This window comes from Phoenix dactylifera, chromosome 5, assembly GCF_051530095.1.
Source record: "Phoenix dactylifera cultivar Ajwa chromosome 5, Ajwa_hap1_PhDact_Kaust_v1.1, whole genome shotgun sequence".
Taxonomy (NCBI): Eukaryota; Viridiplantae; Streptophyta; class Magnoliopsida; order Arecales; family Arecaceae; genus Phoenix; species Phoenix dactylifera.
In genome coordinates, this window is record NC_143194.1 from 39264164 (window position 1) to 39283256 (window position 19093).

At 39.4% G+C, this 19093-nt stretch overlaps 2 protein-coding genes across 3 annotated transcripts; one reads left to right on the forward strand and one right to left on the reverse strand.

The window, feature by feature from the left end:
* Nucleotides 1-3533: 3533 nt before the first annotated feature.
* LOC103708814 (GDP-fucose transporter 1-like) lies at nucleotides 3534-5506 on the reverse strand. 2 transcript variants are annotated; one of them, XM_008793906.6, is made up of 2 exons: nucleotides 5277-5506; nucleotides 3534-4848 (listed from the first exon to the last, which is right to left on the reverse strand). In XM_008793906.6, exon 2 carries the CDS (start codon nucleotides 4776-4778, stop codon nucleotides 3729-3731), a length of 1050 nt encoding a protein of 349 aa, XP_008792128.3. In that variant the 5' UTR covers nucleotides 4779-4848; nucleotides 5277-5506; the 3' UTR covers nucleotides 3534-3728. The 2 variants fall into 2 exon arrangements, with proteins under 2 accessions (XP_008792128.3, XP_008792127.3); XM_008793905.6 differs by having other exon boundaries at nucleotides 5079-5481.
* A 2406-nt stretch (nucleotides 5507-7912) lies between these two features.
* Nucleotides 7913-17399, forward strand: LOC103708813 (V-type proton ATPase subunit c''2). The gene is made up of 4 exons (XM_008793904.6): nucleotides 7913-8388; nucleotides 8491-8568; nucleotides 16671-16841; nucleotides 16960-17399. Exons 1-4 carry the CDS (start codon nucleotides 8279-8281, stop codon nucleotides 17129-17131), a joined length of 531 nt encoding a protein of 176 aa, XP_008792126.1. The 5' UTR covers nucleotides 7913-8278; the 3' UTR covers nucleotides 17132-17399.
* Nucleotides 17400-19093: the final 1694 nt, after the last annotated feature.

A 19093-nucleotide genomic window follows, 5' to 3' on the forward strand; every position in this document is an offset into this window, starting at 1 on the left:
CCCTGCCAGCCGCCAAGTGCCCCTAGCCCATGTGCACCGAAACAGGGCATGGTCCACCGTCTCGGCCACACCACAAGCCCCACACACCAATGGGATCCTCACACCTCGACCTGCGAGTACAGCTCTCGTAGGGAGACGGTCCCAGGCCACCTTCCAGAGGAACAACGCAACCCTCGGGTGGAGCCCCAATCGCCAGATCCAGACAAAATCCGGGCCAGGCTCGTAATCCTGCCGAAGGATATGGGAGAGATCGCCCATCCTGACCCTGGATCTGGTCGAGGAACCCCACACACGTACATCTGGTCCGCCACTCCGTGGTAACGGTAGTGAGCGGACCCGCTCCGCCAAATGCTGCCCGAACAAATGGGCCAACTGAATCTCATCCCAGCCAGCCACCCCGGGGGTCATGAGATCACAAACCTGTAGACCCTCCCCAGCCTCGACACTAACCATAGTCGGCCAAAGCCGCAGCGGGAGGCCGTCGACCCATGGGTCTCCAGCTACATCGATGCTACGTCCGTCACCTATCAGCCATCGGGTGTGACTCGACACCAGGGCAGCTCTAGGGTTTTCAAACTTGGCATCCTCCTATGGAAATTAGAGCATCAAACGTCTCGTTCCATCAATCTGTGGTCAGCTTCATGGGTTTTGCTACTTTGTTGAGGTCCAACACCAGGTTCCTTGATGGAAATCCAAACATGGAATCCTCTTCTCGTTCCTACTCTTCTTCTAGTTCTATGCTAAGTTCTTTGGGACTTCTGTTCAATCTTTCAGTCTAGCTGCACTTGTCTAAATCATCTAAACCTGTTAAACTTATAAGAGTTAAAACCATCCTCTAATTTCACTCATTGTTGAATCTATATTTAACCTCACCATAGATCACCTCAATGCCATTGATTAGAAGCATGCACGCTCATGATCCTTGCCATTTTAATTATGTACTACTATATGTCCAGTTACTCTTGCCCCATCGAATGCAATGCTCAGTATTACTGCATGCCATGCACTCCAAAATTCAGGGCCAATATAGAGGATCAAATGAGCTTAATTATTAGTACCAGACAAACACTGCATCTCATTAAAAATAGAAGCTTTTGATTATGAGAGTTCGACAAATAATGCATATCACCATGCATCGGCAGTCCTATCATTGCGAGTGCTTGTCTCAGCCACCACCTGATAAACAGAAATCTCCATCGATGACAGGAGGAGGATACAGATCATATCCGACACATGCTGTCAACTGTTCGGTAATTTGGATCATCAGAAACAAACTATAGAAGCAACAGAAGGATTCTTGTAGGCAGATTGATATCTAAAGTTTGCCCTAGAAAACATGGTCTGGTATAAGAAGAACACTTCCAAGCTGAATTATAGGTAGAACATGCAAACACCCAGAGACAAACTAATGACATCCTCACCCTTCACATCAATAAAATGAATGAATCAATTAGGGTGGAAAATGCAGATAATAGTTTGCCAAAGGGAAAGAGTAAATATGTATTTCTTTTTTCGGCAGAAATCCTCGACCTAATGCCAAGACTTCTTGAAGCTTTTGGCGTGAAGGGCTGCAGTCCTCTGAATCCATGGTGGTGGATCAGCAGCACCAGAAAAAAACGGAATATCTTCATCAGCAAATCTGCAAGAACACCGACCCTAAATCCGACGAATAGTCTCCCCGGGGGAAGACCAAAAGAAGGATTGATGTTGCAAGCAGTGATTGCTTTGAAGCTCATCCTTTTTTTTTTTCTGAGGAAAACTTTGGAACTCATCCATGAAGGTGTATTTTATAACAGTGTTGATAAAGCTTGATGCTGATGTTAATGCTAGTTCCCCAGACTGAGTAGTTTCCCCACCTTCCACATCTCAGAGATTAAAGCCCTCGCTCTAACACGATCAGGGCAGCCAAGTGTCCAAACATTCCCCATTTGATTTTCCCCTCAATCATGCAAGCAACAAAGCCTTTGAAGCCTCTCTGCCAGAATGGAGAAAAATATCCTCCCCACTGGAATTAATGGACTCTGATAATTCCTTAAGTTTATCACCATAACATAATGTATTAATACAGTCTAGGAGCTCATGGCAGTGCTTTTGGCTCCAATTTCATTAATAATGAATATTTATCTTTGAAGCTCCCAGCAATCCCAGCCTTCCCTTCAAAATTGATGTCTAACCTTTGTAACCTTATCCAGTTACAGTTGAGAACCAGACATTGGTGGAAAGTACCACCTATGGCGTGTCAAATACAAAGACAACAGCCCATTTGCTCATAAAAATTGAGAAAAAAAAAGGTATTAATCTAAGAAAAGGATAGAAACTAAAAATTTAATTTTATCCATACTCAATTTGAGTGTTCCCTCATCTGATGGCATGTGCTCTTTGAGCTGCAACCGACTCCAAATACACTTCTTTTACAACAGCAAAAACATAACCATCAAACCTACTTTCTAGTGCTAGCAGAAAATGCATTTTGACAAGATTTTTAATCCTTAAGATTCCACCGGTGCCTGTCAGATAAAGATATTCTAAATTTCTAAAAGAGCATCATGACATGTGTATTAACTTTGGGTAGATCCATAGATGAGATCCAAAAGTTGGCTGTTTGTGTAGCTGGTCAATATATCAAAGCAGCTCTTCAATCTCTTACAAAGCTAGTGCTTTATTGACCCAAATAATTAACAAGTAGCATCTTCTCACACTCCACAGTCGTAATTATTTCCCCAAGTCATCATAGAACTCAGAGGCAAAAGCCTTTCAACTTGTAGTCTAAAGAATTAACAAGTAGCATCTTCTCAAACTCCACACTCATAATTATTTCCCCAAGTCATCATAGAACTCAAAGGCAAAAGCCTTTCAACTTGTAGTCTAAATAATTAACAAGTAGCATCTTCTCAAACTCCACAGTCGTAATTATTTCCCCAAGTCATCATAGAACTCAAAGGCAAAAGCCTTTCGACTTGTAGTCTAAATAATTAACAAATAGCATCTTCTCAAACTCCACAGTCGTAATTATTTCCCCAAGTCATCATAGAACTCAAAGGCAAAAGCCTTTCAACTTGTAGTCTAAAGAAAGCCCTCCATTTCCCACATCAAAACTCCTATGCTGATATTTCAAACAGCCATTGACAAATAAGTCAAAAATGAAAACTCATTTGAAGTGTAGAAACACCTTAAAAAATTCAGAATGATAAAAGATACACCAACAAACATTCCTCCAAACTATCTTAAGAAAGTTTATGGAATACTATAAGGGATCTAGTGGCAAAACACGGCGTGCTAAAGCTCATTAGTTGTGCTCTAACAAGCACATTAGAAAGCTCATTAGTTGCGTGTACCTTGTATCTATATATTGCTTATACATGCTGTGCCTACTAAAAATATGAATGGCAACCTCTTTCTGCAGAAGGTACCCGGTTTGCACGAAACAAACTTCTGATGTGTCGACACATCTACAATATGAACAAATAGTGATAATATCATACTGGTTCGCACATATATGAAATAAAGCATGTCATATACACATATCAAGATTCTTTTTCTTGTTTAGAAAAAAGGCGAATAGACTGTATTAAGAAATTGCAAAACCAGAGAAGTTTCACAATAAAAGCAACACTAGCTTAGATTGTCTGATCCAACAGCAATATCAAAAGGTTGTGCCCGATGATGTATAACCTTTCTACATCATAAATTTGCCTCTCCGGCAGCAAGAATAAATATTTACTTGGAATTCATACTTTGGAATCCTTACCAGATACAACTAAGCTTTGGTTCTCATCCTCAGAACCACTGCCCTCAACCCCACTATTTATCTGCCTAGAAGCAGTAGAGTCATGCTGTGATGAAGGGCTTCTTCCCCTGCTGGTAACTGATTGTTGATAAAGAACTCCCCCCACAAGGGTAAAAAGCAGGCAAATCAAACCAGCTGGACTTGCATGTTTATCCCAGATCAACACATTAATAGCAACTGTGAGAAACTTATTGACAACACCAGTCACCGTAAATGCTGTAGCTGAGATCGCCTTCCTTGCCGCAAACCCAAAGAAACTGATGAGCAATCCAAAAACACAAGACACGGACACAGCAACGGATGCAGTAAAACCAAACAAAGTCTCAGAACTTGACCCGACAGCTCTGAAAACATCAGCATACTCCCCTGTCAGAAACCAAAACACCGGAGCCATCATCAAGGACAGGAGATTATTGTAGAGCACAAAACCCCAGGTGTTCAGCCCCATATTCGTCACCATGTGCTTAATGTAAACCATCTCAGTGGTGATCGTCACCAGATAAGCAACAGCCCAAGAGTACGCGGTGAGGGTGAATGCTGAATCAGTCATCACATACCCAACCGCACCCCCCAATATAATTACAAGAGATAAGAATGTGAGCTTTGTAGGGCATGGCTGCTTTCTAAAGAAAGTGTCGGCAATGGCGACCAGGAGGGGAGTCAGGGATCGAAACATGATGAAAGTATCGACATTGGCATGGCGGAGGAGATTGGTGTTGGTGAATATGGCAAGGTAGAAGATGGTGGCCGCAGGAAAGAATTTCTTGGCAGTCTCAAAGGTGAAGGGGTCGTGGTAAAGAAGCCCTAATTTTCCGAGAACCCAAACGCCAAGAGAAGAGGTCAAGTACTGCAATGCAGTTAAAAGGCCAGGGTAATTGAACTTTGTGATGGCAAACTTGTTTATGATGGACAGCAAGCTAGAACAGAGAGCATATCCTACTACAAGGCTACTGGTCGCATAGTACTGCGCTTCCAATCTGATGGCCGCCATGATCGTGGACTCTGCGACGGCAAGAATTAGAAACTGTTTGAGTTGAAATCTTGAGTTTCCGTCCACATACCTGCAATAAAAGCAGAAAAAACAGAAACTTATAAACCCTAATAGACACTTCGACCGAATCCAGATCAACCCTACCCGATCCACACGAGAAAAAGATTTTAAACAACGACCTTTTTCCTCCAAAATTCACAAGAAAGTATGGAGCGATCACAAAAATCGAAACTCGAAATCCAATTTTTGCTCATTGTAATATTCGAAGTGCGGCAGATTCGAAAGATTAGGATCTCCTACCTCGGATTCAAGATTTCAAACTGATGGATTCGATAAAACTGCCGATCCCAACGAAAGTGAGCAGAATCCAGGACAATTTCGCCGGCTCGGAGACTCTCCTCCCGATCCGCTAGATTTGGCGGGAATGCGAGCTCGAACAGCTGGAAATCACCAAAATTTCTCGATTCTAGATCTGAAGAAAAAGGAATGGAAACCTACCGCGGCTGCAGAGTATGGGAAAGCGCATCAAGATCCGAGGGTCGAGCGCAAGGAATCCGAGCCGCTCTTGCCTTCGGGAGCTCCGCAAGCGGTCAATGGCGAGCTTCAAAACCTTAACCCTCGCTCGTTCGATGTTGTCGGCCCCTGGGCGGTCGACCCTCCCATATCGAAAAATCCCGCTCCGATCGCAAAACCCCTCGAGGGACTTTCACCGTTAAATAACGATCGGGCGGTTGTCATGCCTTCTGGTTGGATAGGGATCAGATGGTAAAGAGTCGGTGGCCCAAGGCCTGGAAACATTTATTGGACGGTGCATGATGCTGGGACAGTGATCCAACGGAGCCCAGGCGCAATAATAAACACCAGCGCTCCACCGACACGGGAGTCATTTATTGCATATTTCCACCCTGCACGTCCGGTCACAGGGAAAAGCACCACCTTTTCATAATGGAGCCACATGTGTGTGGCTCCCACTTTCTGGGGTCTGGATGGCTGGTGCTTGATATAAGATCACAATTGCAAGAACATTTGATTCAATTTGCAGCGCATCTGATCCTCGAAATGTTGGCTAACGACACGTTTTAATTGATCTGTACCTCGCGTGAAGTATCTCCTATGATCTTTTTGATGGGTTCGTGGTCTTCATCTCCGTCCATGCGTGTCGCCTCCGACAATCGACGATCCAGATGTAACAGAGCAGCGACCCACATCAATCTTCCATCTATTTTTGTTATAGGCCTCTCTCCCTCTGTTGGAAAACTATTATTTTTGCCTAAAAACTACTATAACTTTATTTTATAATAGTATTATAAAAAATAATTTATTAAAAAAATAAAAAATTAAAAAAAGTTTGGCTGAATCGAGACATGTCATATACACTGCTCTAAGAATATGATTCCCTCCCTACGTACAGATTTGCAGCGATCTCATCTTCAGAGTACAATAATCCGGTTTAGTCGAATACTTCTCTAACGAGCACGATCGTTGAAAAAGCTAGCCCGATCCTCTTCTAACGATCATGATCGTTGGAGAGGCTTGATCCAATTGGAAATATCACATTTCGACCGAAGAAATATGATGTTTCCAAAGATACGTAATATTTTGAAGATACCGTAGCTTTTCAAAAGCTAACGTTTGCTTCCGAAAAGTAGAGATAAAAAAAAATAATTATTTTTAGTTAAAACTCCAATATTTTTCTCATATAAATATAGTTTCTTGATTACCCTCGTTGAGCTACTTGAACCTTAGAGGGCACCCTTTGAGAGCTTTCATATTAGCAGGGAATATGATTAGAAAGTTCTGACATTGCTTACAGTCCAAGTGATAGGCACGCAATCCGTTTGCCTTTTTCTTTATCACTAAATTATTATTTTTTTCCTTTTCTCTATATTTGAATGATAAAAATGCATTTTGGGTGATTTCAATATTCAAGAATTAGTTTCAATCGCTCTCTATTTCATAGTTGATAATAATAAATAGACTAAATTACAAAACCTTCCTAAAGTTTATATTTATTACACTTTCATCTAATAATTTGTAAAACTTACATTTGCTCCAAGCTAAATTAACGTCGTTAATAAATTCATTTATTTTATATAAAAAATCAAAACAGCTTCTGAGTGAGGATGAAGATACATGCAATTTCTTGTATCCCTATGTGGTGGTTATGTGGCATAAGGTTATTTTGATCATTTTTTTTAAAAAAAATTGATGTAGTGTTTGGATCCCATTAAAAGTTAACAGTTTGACTAATATTTTTTAAAGTTATGGATTAAAGTTTAGAATGAAGATAAACCTCAAGAGGGTAAACATAAATATTTTATACTATCAAGTGTAAATATAAGTTATCTCTGATTTCTGAGATATTTTTATAATTTTAATAAATATACAACAAGCAATTTGTTCAAAAAGTATTAGATATAAAATTTTGATAGAAACAAGATTTGATACACGGGTTCGTAATTATCATAGTTGTCCACCTTGAGCAAAGCATGGCTTTGCCATTGGCTCGAGAACATGTGCAATAAGCCTAACAGTGAGCTATGAAATTGATCTGATAGTGTCTTGGAGTTATTTAAAAATACACAATTCTACATGATTGCTTATCTCATAGCATGATCGGATAGTCATTTGCACATGATCGCAATGGTCTTATGCTTTAAAGATCTATCGCTGTCTCGTGTTATATATCACATTTTGTTTGATATGAAGTTAACTTGGATCTTATTAGAAAATTTTATGACCTTAAATATCTTGATATGCCAATGCATATAAGAGACGTTTGTTTACAATGAATCCTTAAAGGAGGAGTTATGCACAAAAATATAGTTTTCTGTTCATTTTTGTCTCTTTTATTTAATATGAGAACTTAGCCTAATGAGAAAGAAATTACAGCTGAGCTTTGTGAAAACTTGGTGACTGGGGATTTCGGTAAACAGTTAATTTTTTTTCTCTTTTCCCATATTTTTATTAGAGAAGGCTAGAGGAGAACAGCTCTACAAAGGCCTGGCTTATTCAAATCTACTTTTCAAACAAAGCACATGAATTGCATGAATTTTATTGGCCGTACTGGCTCAACCCATAAATTCTATAACATTTTTAGCCTCTTTCTGTAGAAAAATTTAAACAAGCTCTTGCCAATATTGAATCTACGATCTGCTGCTGCACAATTTCGCATTCAAACTGCCCCAATAGAAACGCAAAATGATTGACATGCACTCCTTTTCTTGTTAAAGAAAAGGGTAATCTTATCATGTCGCGCCGTGTGATAGCCCCGGCTTATTCTCTCCGTCCCGTTCACGGAAAACCCCTCCACTCCCCCTCCCCCTCCCCCGCGGCACACGAAGGAACCCTAACCTCGTCCTTCCATTCGATCGACGGGAACACCAATTTCTTCTTTGATCTTTTCTTGATCAAGATCCGATCCCCGCCTGAAGGAGTTACTTTGCTTGCAATTCTTTTTCTTTAAATTTAAAGAAAGGGAAGGAACGGATCGGTAGGCGATGGCGGGGTCAAGCTCATGGTCTCGGGCTTTGATGCAGATATCGCCCTACACGTTCGCGTCCATCGGAATCGCGATCTCCATCGGCGTTTCGGTGCTCGGGGCCGCTTGGTGATCATCGGAGTCCTTTTCATCTTTCTTCTTCCTGCTTCTTTCTTCCGCTCTGTTTTATCTTTCTTTTATAATTATTTTTCTGCCTTTTAATTCCTTCAGGGGAATTTATATAACGGGGAGCAGCTTGATTGGCGCGGCGATCAAAGCTCCAAGAATCACCTCAAAGAATCTCATTAGGTATGCTGTTCCCCTTCAATAACCAAAAATTTTTCTCACAGAGGAGAAATAGTTATTGGATGCAATGTTCTTGTGGAATTTGTCGTGCTTTCCATTCAGCACAAAATTACTTCAATATCTAGCCGATACTTCTCGTCAATTTTTTTTTTAAATAAATATAAATGGAAACATTTTTTGTTAGATATCTATGCAATCGAATTTGGTTGTTGGTACAAGTTTTGGACAGGAAATGGTTTGTCCGAAACTAACTTGGAATATGGATTGCCTTAGAACCACTGTTTTCAGGAGCTTGTTTAGGGTATGAAAGCATTTTTTTTTTGGTTAATATGTGATCTAATGAAGTCCTCTTCTCTTAGGCTTGTTATGTTATTCAGGTTTTGTTGAAAACCAATTTCGAAGATGGAAACAATTTCACTCTGTGGCTAATCCTGCTTATGGAGTATATTATTTGAAGATATAAGAACTTAGATCATCATAATCGTTTAGATGAGTGCATCTGGCAGCGTTTCCCTAGCAACTGGAATCCTTTTTCAAGACAGAATACAGAAAAAAACAATTAGCACAGATGGACCAAAATGTTGGGTTCAAGAAGTACTCTTCTCTCCTTCACATGTTAGGCATCTACGAAATAGCTCTCAAGAAGAGTCATGTCGGAAGGCATTAACCTTGAAGAACCATCACTGTTCTTATGCATGGTTAACATGCTTAGGTAGGAAGCTATTGACTTGTGGTGTCTAATATACTTGCTGGAATATTTGTTTTTGCATTTTACACTACCAACTTAAGTAATAACACATAATTAAAAATCACTGATTTCTTTTGCTGGAAAGCAAAGGAGAACATTCCCTTTGGTATCAGCCTGAACAGGTGATGAAATGATGGGTAACAACCGACAGAGCTTGATCATGAACAAAAAACCATAACATAAACTTGCATACTGATGACATCCTTCGCTGCCTTATGACTGTAAAGGGTTTGAAGATTGCTGTATGCAAAAAAAAAAAATATAGGGATGGTTTTAGCAAGCAAAGAAGAATAGAATTAAAGTGCATTGCGACTAGGATTCCTGAGGTAGTAACCCCTGCATATGGGTTTTAACATGCAAGCCAAAATAAAATACCTAAAAAAATCAGTAAAAAATGATGAGGATAAGAGCATTTAAACTCATGAAATGTTGGTGATGGGATATCTGGATCGAAGCCATGGTCTATGGCTAGCATGATAAACCTCGCATACTGGTCAAAATCCATGGTAAAAAGTTGCCCAAAATCCATAGGAAGAAGGCCAAATATATAGGGACACTATGTCAAATAAGGGAATTCACAAGCTATTGGTTTGGATTCTTTTAGGATGTTGGACGATATTTGTCACTGTTAGACGACCTTTATCCGTGCATGGTGTGTGAGAAATGTTTATAATCAGTCTTTTGCTTGACTGGCTGTGTTATTAGGAAAAGGTGGTAACAAGCATTCACATGCCAAGTTGATCAATATGATGACTGTTGCAATGACATATGCCAAAACTAGGAAAGTAGACTTTGAATATGAATATTCATTCGGAGGCATTGGAATAATCCTAAGAGGGAACAAGACCATGGAAAATCTATGGAGATAATTGGTTCATGTGCATGAGGCAAAATTAATTGTACTTTGATATTTAGGTAACTTCCATGGTGGAAGACAGGAGATGGGTATGCCCTTAGCAAACAAAGAAGGCTTGGAGCCAGGGTTAACAGATTTGAGTATAGGAGATGACCTTAACAGAGCTAGATGAAACTATAAAGAAGAATTCCAAGGTGCTTTGTGATACCAGGCATGCTCTCTAGTTTTGATATTGGGAAGCCTGATATAGAACAGAGAGAACTTACTGGGGGCTAACTGTCTCATGATTCTATGGTCAAGACAAGGTCTACTTTAATTGATAAAAATACATTAACATACATTATAGTTCGTCATATCCGAAATCATACTCTCTCATGCAGATGATTTTAGATATAAACATGGTACATTTTAAGCTCAAACATGGATCTTGAATTATAGATAGAGTTAAATGGTTCTCTAATACTAAATCTATGGTATTTAGGTCAATATCTTGATGACTAAAAAGACAATGCAACAAGGAGTACCCTTTTATATCTAGAGTATTATGTTAACTTCAGTATCTAGGCATATGGTACACCGCTTTATATTTGTGAGTCAAGTAACATGCTAAGACAACTCAAGTTTACAATTTCCAACTTGCCAACTGCCATTAGTCTCTAGTAATTGTATTTTACATAAACATTTCCTTAGGGATTTGATATCGTAATTGATGGGCTCGATCTAGTTAATAAACTGCAAGCAAGAAATTACTGCCAAACTAGTGCATTAGGATATTCCTTTTTATGTTGGACAATCTATCATTATGAGGAATTGCTAAAAAGATTATATGTTTAGGTTATTTAAACCATATAATAAGTGAACTTGACCGATATTTAGGAACCATTTATTCATTTAAACATTTTATTGCAATTCTTTATATGTATCATTATACGTTATCAACTTACCACAACCAGGAAGACTTTTCTTGTGAACCTGATGCATGTTTATGTTCTTGGAAAGGTGACTATTTTATTATATAAAATGAATATTGAATGAACCATCGACCATATGTTACTTATTTCACTAAATTGTCCTATTTTAAAGAAAAGAACTAATATAATATAAGACAACTCAGTACTAGATAACAGTGCCAATACTAAAATCACTGTCCTATATGAAATCTAGACCTTCATCATCATGGGTATGGATGGAAGATGATAAAGTGATCCTTGCATTTGACCTTGACCTTCCATGCCATCTTATTATTCATCAACTGTCCCATATGCTCATTTTTTATATAAAAAATGCCAGAACTGCTATCACAATAAGTGCGCCTTGTTTCAGCTTTTGGGAGGTTGAGCTTTAAACTGTATTACTAAAATCAGAGTACGGCAAATATATTTGAAAGATAAAACTCCGCCTATATGAAGATACTATGTGGAGAGGGCCAGAAAGGTAGGAAAACAATCTTTGTTCCACGAAGAATCATGAACCTGAAGTTTCAATAATTATATATTCATGACATCACCAAACCAAAGACTTCCCTCCAAATTGGCGTGACGTCAAAAAGATTCTCCAGCTGCTTCCTCTGTGCATATTGTATATTTTTTATGTCCTTTAATTCTGAAGTTCTCTTTTAAGCATTGGATCATGGATAATCCTAATAAAGAACTCCAATTAAGGGACTGTTCAGATACCTGTTGGTGGTGCAGGGGCTCCAACAGCCTGTTTGGTTGTGCTGCGGTTGGAGTTGTGGGTGGAGGCAAAGGGAGGAGGGCTGGGGTGGGAAAGCAGCAATGATGGTGAGGAAGTAGGCAGGAGGCAGGGGAGAAGGGGTTAGTGACAAGTAAGGGGTGGCAATAGGGCGAAGACTGTGGGAGGGGGGCCGCTGCAAGAAGCGGAGGGGAGGAAAAGAGGGCAGTGACGACAACATCACAATGATCTAGAGGGGGGACGGGAGAGGGCAGCGTCATTGCCGATCTCTCGGTCATGGAGTATGCCAATGATGCTGCTCTCCTCCATGGAGGGGGACTAGGGGACAGCGGTGGAGGCCTCCTCCTTGCCCTAGGGCTTCTTCTCCTCCACCATAGATGTTGGAGGTGCTTCTTTCATTGGCTTCTTGGGGCCTTCCACCACCTCAGAAGCAGGTGGTGGGGGTGCTTCAAAGAGAGAGATAAAGAGAGAAGTTGCACTTGGAGGAGGGTTGATCATGGGGAAGAGCCCTCTTCTTTGGCGATGGTTCAATGAGGAGATCAAGGTCGAGGGTTTCAATTCGAGGGTGTGGCTATCGTTCAGACCCATCGCTGTTGCATCGAATTGCTCAAAGATCAAGGAGTTGGGATGTTAGGTGAGGAAAGGAATGTGAGCATGAGACCTGCAGCTCGTCCCTTGATCGAGTTCGGCGCGGGATCAGTTGCAGCATTTTAGCCTTGAGCTGCATGGATCCCGCAGCCTCCGCTCCAGTTATGGGCTGCCAAACAGGTCCGGTGGTTTGCCCCTGCTGGAGCTGCAGTGCGGATCGAAATACATGCAAGTGAAACTGCAGGGAACATGCAGCTGTGTCCCTCCAAGGAGCCCCTAAAAGTGTTTGAGTTTTGGAGTAACACTCAAGCGACAAAATATGCGCAACGGAATTTTACTTGTGAAACTGCATTTATATTGGTGCCATTAGTGATCTTCTGCTTGGAAGTGGAGGTTGCTCCAGCCATTCAGATTCGTGCATCTGTCTAGGAAGTATGATCGTTTAGGATATTCCTTGATAAAGTTCTGTCTCGTTCTAATAGACATGCATGCACAGATGAACCCACACACATGAACAGATCCACACACTTACATGCACAGATGTAAATACAATGATGTATATAGATATATATATTAGCTACATATGTATGTACGTATAAGGCTGCTGGAAGCACTAGTTTCATTTTCCTTTGGGTACATTGTCATACTCGTGAATTTCTATGCTGCATGTTATGCATGCACATGCCCACATGAAAGGAGTAGGCACAAAAATATGCTGGCAAAAAAAAAAAACTATGCGGACATGCCTTGAGGACTCTGACATATACATTAAGAGAGGTTACTATGTGGAAGTTTTTATGCCTGCAAGCTCAAATATAACTTAATTTTGAATTATATTTATAGCATTGCTATTAAATTGTGGGCATACAGCATCCAAGCCATATCTATGAATACAATATCCTTTTCTCCTTTGTTCTGAAATTGGGGTCTTCATATTCTGCTTTATTCAGTAAATTAGCTGTACTTGCAGAATGCATCTTGGAAACTCTGAACAAAACTATCTATTTCTCAATATCACCTGAATGGAGGATGCATAAGTCATGGCTCTTTGTAACCATATAAACAAAATAGTTACTTTTGTTTGCTGAGCAAAATGTTTTTACTAGCTTATAAGACACTGGAAAGGTTTTCTTTTTTCTTGACAAATGAGATTGAACACAATTTTCAAATTTTCTTAGACAATTATAAAAAATTATTGGTGTGAATGCTGCCCTCAATTTTATGACTTCCTAGTGCCGAAAGACAGTGCATTGCGCCGGGGTGGGGTGGGGGGGTTGGTGATGTAATCAGCGGTGGAGCCAATGTGGGGGTCCCGCCTGGGGGAGGAGAGGTGGGTTTGGGAATCTCACTTCTGTGAATCCCTTGTGTACTGAGAACAGCCCCCTTAAATTTGTGCCTATACGTGCTGCCTGCTACCCCTCCTTCCAATTTTGTGCCAAAATCTTACTTTAATAAGCACAGGCCCTCTAGAATATTTTCCCAATAAGTATGGGTCTTCTCCAGACAATTTTGGTTAAGATAAATAAGATAATAGATTTTCAGAGGCTGATCCCAACCCTTTCCAACCTATAGCGTTCTCACCACCTTAACTGCATGCCCCCACCCTGTGCATGCATGCACACACCAAACAAAAGAATGTCAAGGCAGGACTGTATCTGAATCATTTTTTTTAAAAAAATATACAGAAAGAATTGGGATAATTGTTAACAGGCCTGTTTGGAAAGGAGAAAATCTAGATGATCATGTGTTAATGTGAATCATTATCTTCAGTTTTGTTTTAGGTTCCCCACATGACCATGTTTCTCTTTATTTCTTTCTCTACGAAATAAAAATAAAAAATTTATGGTATTGCACCATTCATTTGACTCTCCTTAGCTTTTCTCCTCACTTTTAAGAAAATAAACTCTTTTCAAATTCTTTAGTCTCTCATTACAAGGATTCAATTGTAAGAAGGTAACCCTTTTATTTATCCCTCTATGGCTATCAAAATGCCACATTATATAAAATTGTTTGTTCTAGTTTAGATGATGTCGTGGGGTTACAAGATATTTTATTTTATTTTCTTCATCCAAGTTGTATTATTTTATAATTGTAACATGTTTCATTATGATCTCATGCACTGGTGGTGTTTACATTATTTCTCTACCTGGATGAATCGCGTATGGTATTTTAATCATTTGACTTTTGGAAGACGAGCCAAAATTTACATGCTTTAGAACCTTTGACAACAAAACATGTATGATTGGTGTATAACAAGACTCCATTAACATGACAAAGTAATCAGTATTCTTTCACTATCTATCATTTCTAATATCAATATCTCGTATATAATAAGTTATCAGCATTCAATTATCCTACACTTCAAAAGACATATAATTTATTTCTTATTATGTGAAGTACGGAACATTGAATACAGCTTGTAGAGTAAGTATATATTGTCTTTCCTATTGAATAATAAAATCTGGCTCCACCCTTATGGATGATCATACTTCTGTTTTATTTTTCACCGAAAGATTGATAAGACCCCATGAAAGACCTAGATTCAGCTGCTAGATTGTACAAAGAATTCTTTTTTGCATACTTTTTCTTTTTCGCAATCTTTGATACGCACTGTGGTTTACGTAAATTTGAAATAATAAACCCTTGTTCAACAATTGACTGCCTTTTGAATAGCTTGTGCTGTTTGAAATTGTCGATTCCCAATTCTTTATCCTTCTGATACGAAACAATGTCTGAATCCAGTTTGTGTTGTGATTCTGTTTACTCTTCAAACCCTTGTCAAGGGGCTTGAAAATCTTCTGCAGCCACCCTGGATTCATGCCATATTTTTCAAAACCAGCCATACCACGGTAAGATACTCCCTGTACCAAAGGCATATCAAAGTGGTACCGAGACTCTAATTGTACCACATATGAGATATATTGATAAACCATGAGTAGATATAGGGAGACAACCTGTACAATCACTGTACCATGGAGCTTTAGACCTCGGTGAAAACTAGAAGCACAACCTTAAGATACTTTCTTGATACCTACCAGTCTATTTGTTTCCTTTGGAATCTGTAATATTTGACAGAATCCTGAGGAATTGTAGCATCTCAAATTAACATGGAAACTCTAGTCTCTAATTTGATATGCTCAAAAGCTTGTCTCTTTCTTCGCATGATTATTAAAAAGAATTAACAAAGATAAAGCAACTTAGAATATTTATCTAATCAAGCAATAACATGTCAAGCAATAAAATGTCTGAAGTTGCAAAACCACCGAAACAATTATTTTATTTGAAAATTATAGTGATCTTGTTCCAGAAAATACGAACTCTCAGAAGTAACAGCTTGAGACAATTGCTTTGAAATTTCATTTTCTGAAAATGGGCACCTCAAAAGCTGCCATATCTGTTTGACGTTTGTCATGTGCTTACAGAAGAAATCTGTCAGGTACCCTGTTTCTTAGGATGCTGTTTGAACCTTTTGCTAGTTTTAAGGAAATCAGAGTCAGCTGTTAAGGTGGCAGCAGGGTTAGAGGTGGGGGACAGGTTCGTATTGCAGTAGGGGGCAAATGAAGTTGGTGGTGGAGAGGCCTGCTCCTAGAGGGCAGGAGAAGTGAACGAGGGAGAAACAGTAGGTTCGGGGAGGTGGGAAGAGGACCAGGGAGGGGGAGGAAACCTGCCAATTTGTATAGATTACAGGAGTCAGACTCGAACATCTTTCTTCATTGAAAAGTGGCTTGGGATAATATTTAAATGTTTCTTTTATGTTTTATATCTAATCTGGATGTATGTAGGACATTGTTTTCAACTTGTTTCCACTCTTTGTGAGAAGTAAGATATGCTAGGTAATAATGTGCAGGAAATCATGTGTATTGCAGGTCTGAGCTATTCTGGTATAATGAATGTTTGCATCTAAAAACAACCACATACCACTTTAGACTAGGTCTCAGTCAAGAGGCTGATTTCAACAAGAAAATTTCTACATTCACCATACAAGAGCGTGCAACTCATCAATAAAAACACTGATTTGCAAGCACTCAGCTAGGATTCTCCCAGCTGAACCACTTATCTCAAGTCCTGTCAGATGCGATTATTATTTTCATGTATATGCTGCATTGTGCTTAAAGCTTGCATGCTTTATGTATGGGGTGCCTTTGATGACATTATTCTGATTGTAATTTTATGTTATCCGTTTTTTTAATTTTTAATTAAAAAAACCACACATTTCTTCAGCGTTATCTTCTGTGAGGCTGTTGCTATATATGGCGTAATTGTTGCAATCATTCTACAAACAAAGTTGGAAAGTGTACCAGAATCACAGGTATATGCTGCAGAGTCTCTAAGAGCTGGATATGCAATTTTTGCCTCTGGAATCATTGTGGGTTTTGCAAATCTCTTCTGTGGGTATGTTCTCATCCTTCACCTCTGTAATTTCTAGAGGCTGTCTTTACTGATGGAGGGAGAATGCAGAGAATTGCATCACAGTTCATGGAGTTAACTGAAAATTGTTTTCTGTGAACAGGCTTTGTGTGGGAATAATTGGAAGCAGCTGTGCGCTGTCTGATGCTCAGAACTCCACGCTCTTTGTAAAGATACTGGTGATTGAAATCTTTGGTAGTGCACTTGGATTATTTGGTGTGATCGTTGGCATAATTATGTCATCTCAAGCATCGTGGCCAGCAAAGACAGCATGAGCTGTTTGTCTTCAGAACCAAACAGGGCCGGTTGCTTGTTACTCAGCGAGGTGGATGTTTGTGCAGTGTATCGTAACTCTTGACCAGTATGGCTTTGATATAAATATAGTGCCTGTGGAAGATTTCATGTAACCGTTCCATAGAGTAACTTCAGATTATTATATTTGCTTTCTTTTTGATGATTTTAAGATCCTGCCTCTTTGCAAGGGCATCTGTTGTTGCAGAGAAAATTTTTGTATGTCAAATAAATAGGTTTCTTATTACTTGATTCCTGCTGGCACTCACTCAAAGGTGGGGAGCTCCTTCATTATTTCGTCATCGATGTTTTGGTATTTAATCAGCATAGCAGTCTTATGTTTTGGGTCTCGTTTCTGTTCAAGTTACTTTTCCTTTTATCTCCCCTTTTGTTGCAGTACCAGTGCCCTAATCTAAACAATAAGTACTCTTTCAAAAGCCGTAGCAGCACTGGATTAGATCCTGGTATGATGGTTTACGTGGAAAAGGAAGGGTGACTGACTGACAGGGTAGCTAAACAAGGAAGTGCATTGCTGATGGAAATGGCATTGCCATGTTAAACTGATGTAAGCCAGTCCCAAAACGGATCAACCGTTGCTGCTGATATTGATACTTGTTTATAACTGGTTATATTGGAAAATTTTCCTCCACCTACTTATAATTATTTTTCACACTGTCAAACCCCATATTATGCACATAGCTCATACGATATCATGTTCACAGCAATCCTAATTGCACGATGCCCTTATTACTTGGTGCATTCTTGTTAGAGAATGTTTTGGTTCAATTTTGTTTCTTTTTTAAATAATAAAAACCACTTCATAACATTTTTCACATTTTTTTTTTAATTTTACTTTTTTTTACTGTTTTAGCATTTCGATGTAAGAATATATTGTAGTATTAGAAGGAAAATGATCCCATGTTTTCTACCCCTCCTCTTTCTCTCTCTCTCTCTGCCTTTCTCTTTCCTCCTCGCTCACTCTCCTTACCCTCACCCGCTGTTCTCCTCTATCTCCGTCCTTTCCTCCCTTCTCTCCGCCCCAATGTGTTCTTAGACCTTTTTGACCACCCTCCTGTGTGGGTGTCAGTCCCAATCTACCTACTTCGTTTTTGGCAGGACCCAGTCTGCCTACTTCGATCTCCCCTTCTTGGCGTATGTGATGATAATGGTAGATTCTAACATAGCTGTTTGTTTATGCTTTATAGCGGGGTGTGTTAATGGTGGTTCCCTCGTTAGCAGTGTTGCCTCCGCCCTGTCTCTCTTTGACCCCACGACTTGTGGTGATGGAGAAATTTCTGATAGTGAAACCTTGGAAACCTTAGACTTGTCGATTAGAGACCTTTCTTGGTTGCCACATTGTCGATTAGGGGAAAAAGGTATGCGACCAAGAAGCTTAAGCATTGCAAGTGTTGATAAATTTGATTGTTTTGGAGTTTATTTTGGGTGCCTGCAGAATTGCTCGTTGATAATTGACATAATAGTTGAAAATGGAACACCAAAGGACTTGGGATTACAAAGAGGAAGTTGAAAATGGAACACCAAAGGGCTTGGGATTAAAAAGAGTAGAAGGCTTACAAATAGCATAGAACCATAATAAAAGAAAACATGCTAATTATTATGAAAGTCAAGAACAAAAATATCTCAAGTTAGCCCGCACATTAGTATAATAATAGAGTGATACCAATAACGCCACATGTCTCATTTAATCCTAAAAAACAGTATAGTTTGCAAAAGATGTTTTAGACAATATCTCGAAGAATTTAGCTTCAGCGGATCCCATCAAAAGATGGAGTAATGGCTCAAAATTGGTCTGCTTGGTTTCTATTATTACTTTCCTGGCCTTTTACTTATGAGGTACATTTGGATAGATTTATTTATAATTCTTTTTTCAGAAATACATGAAAAAAACATAAAAAACCTACATGCATGTTCAACTTCACTTAATC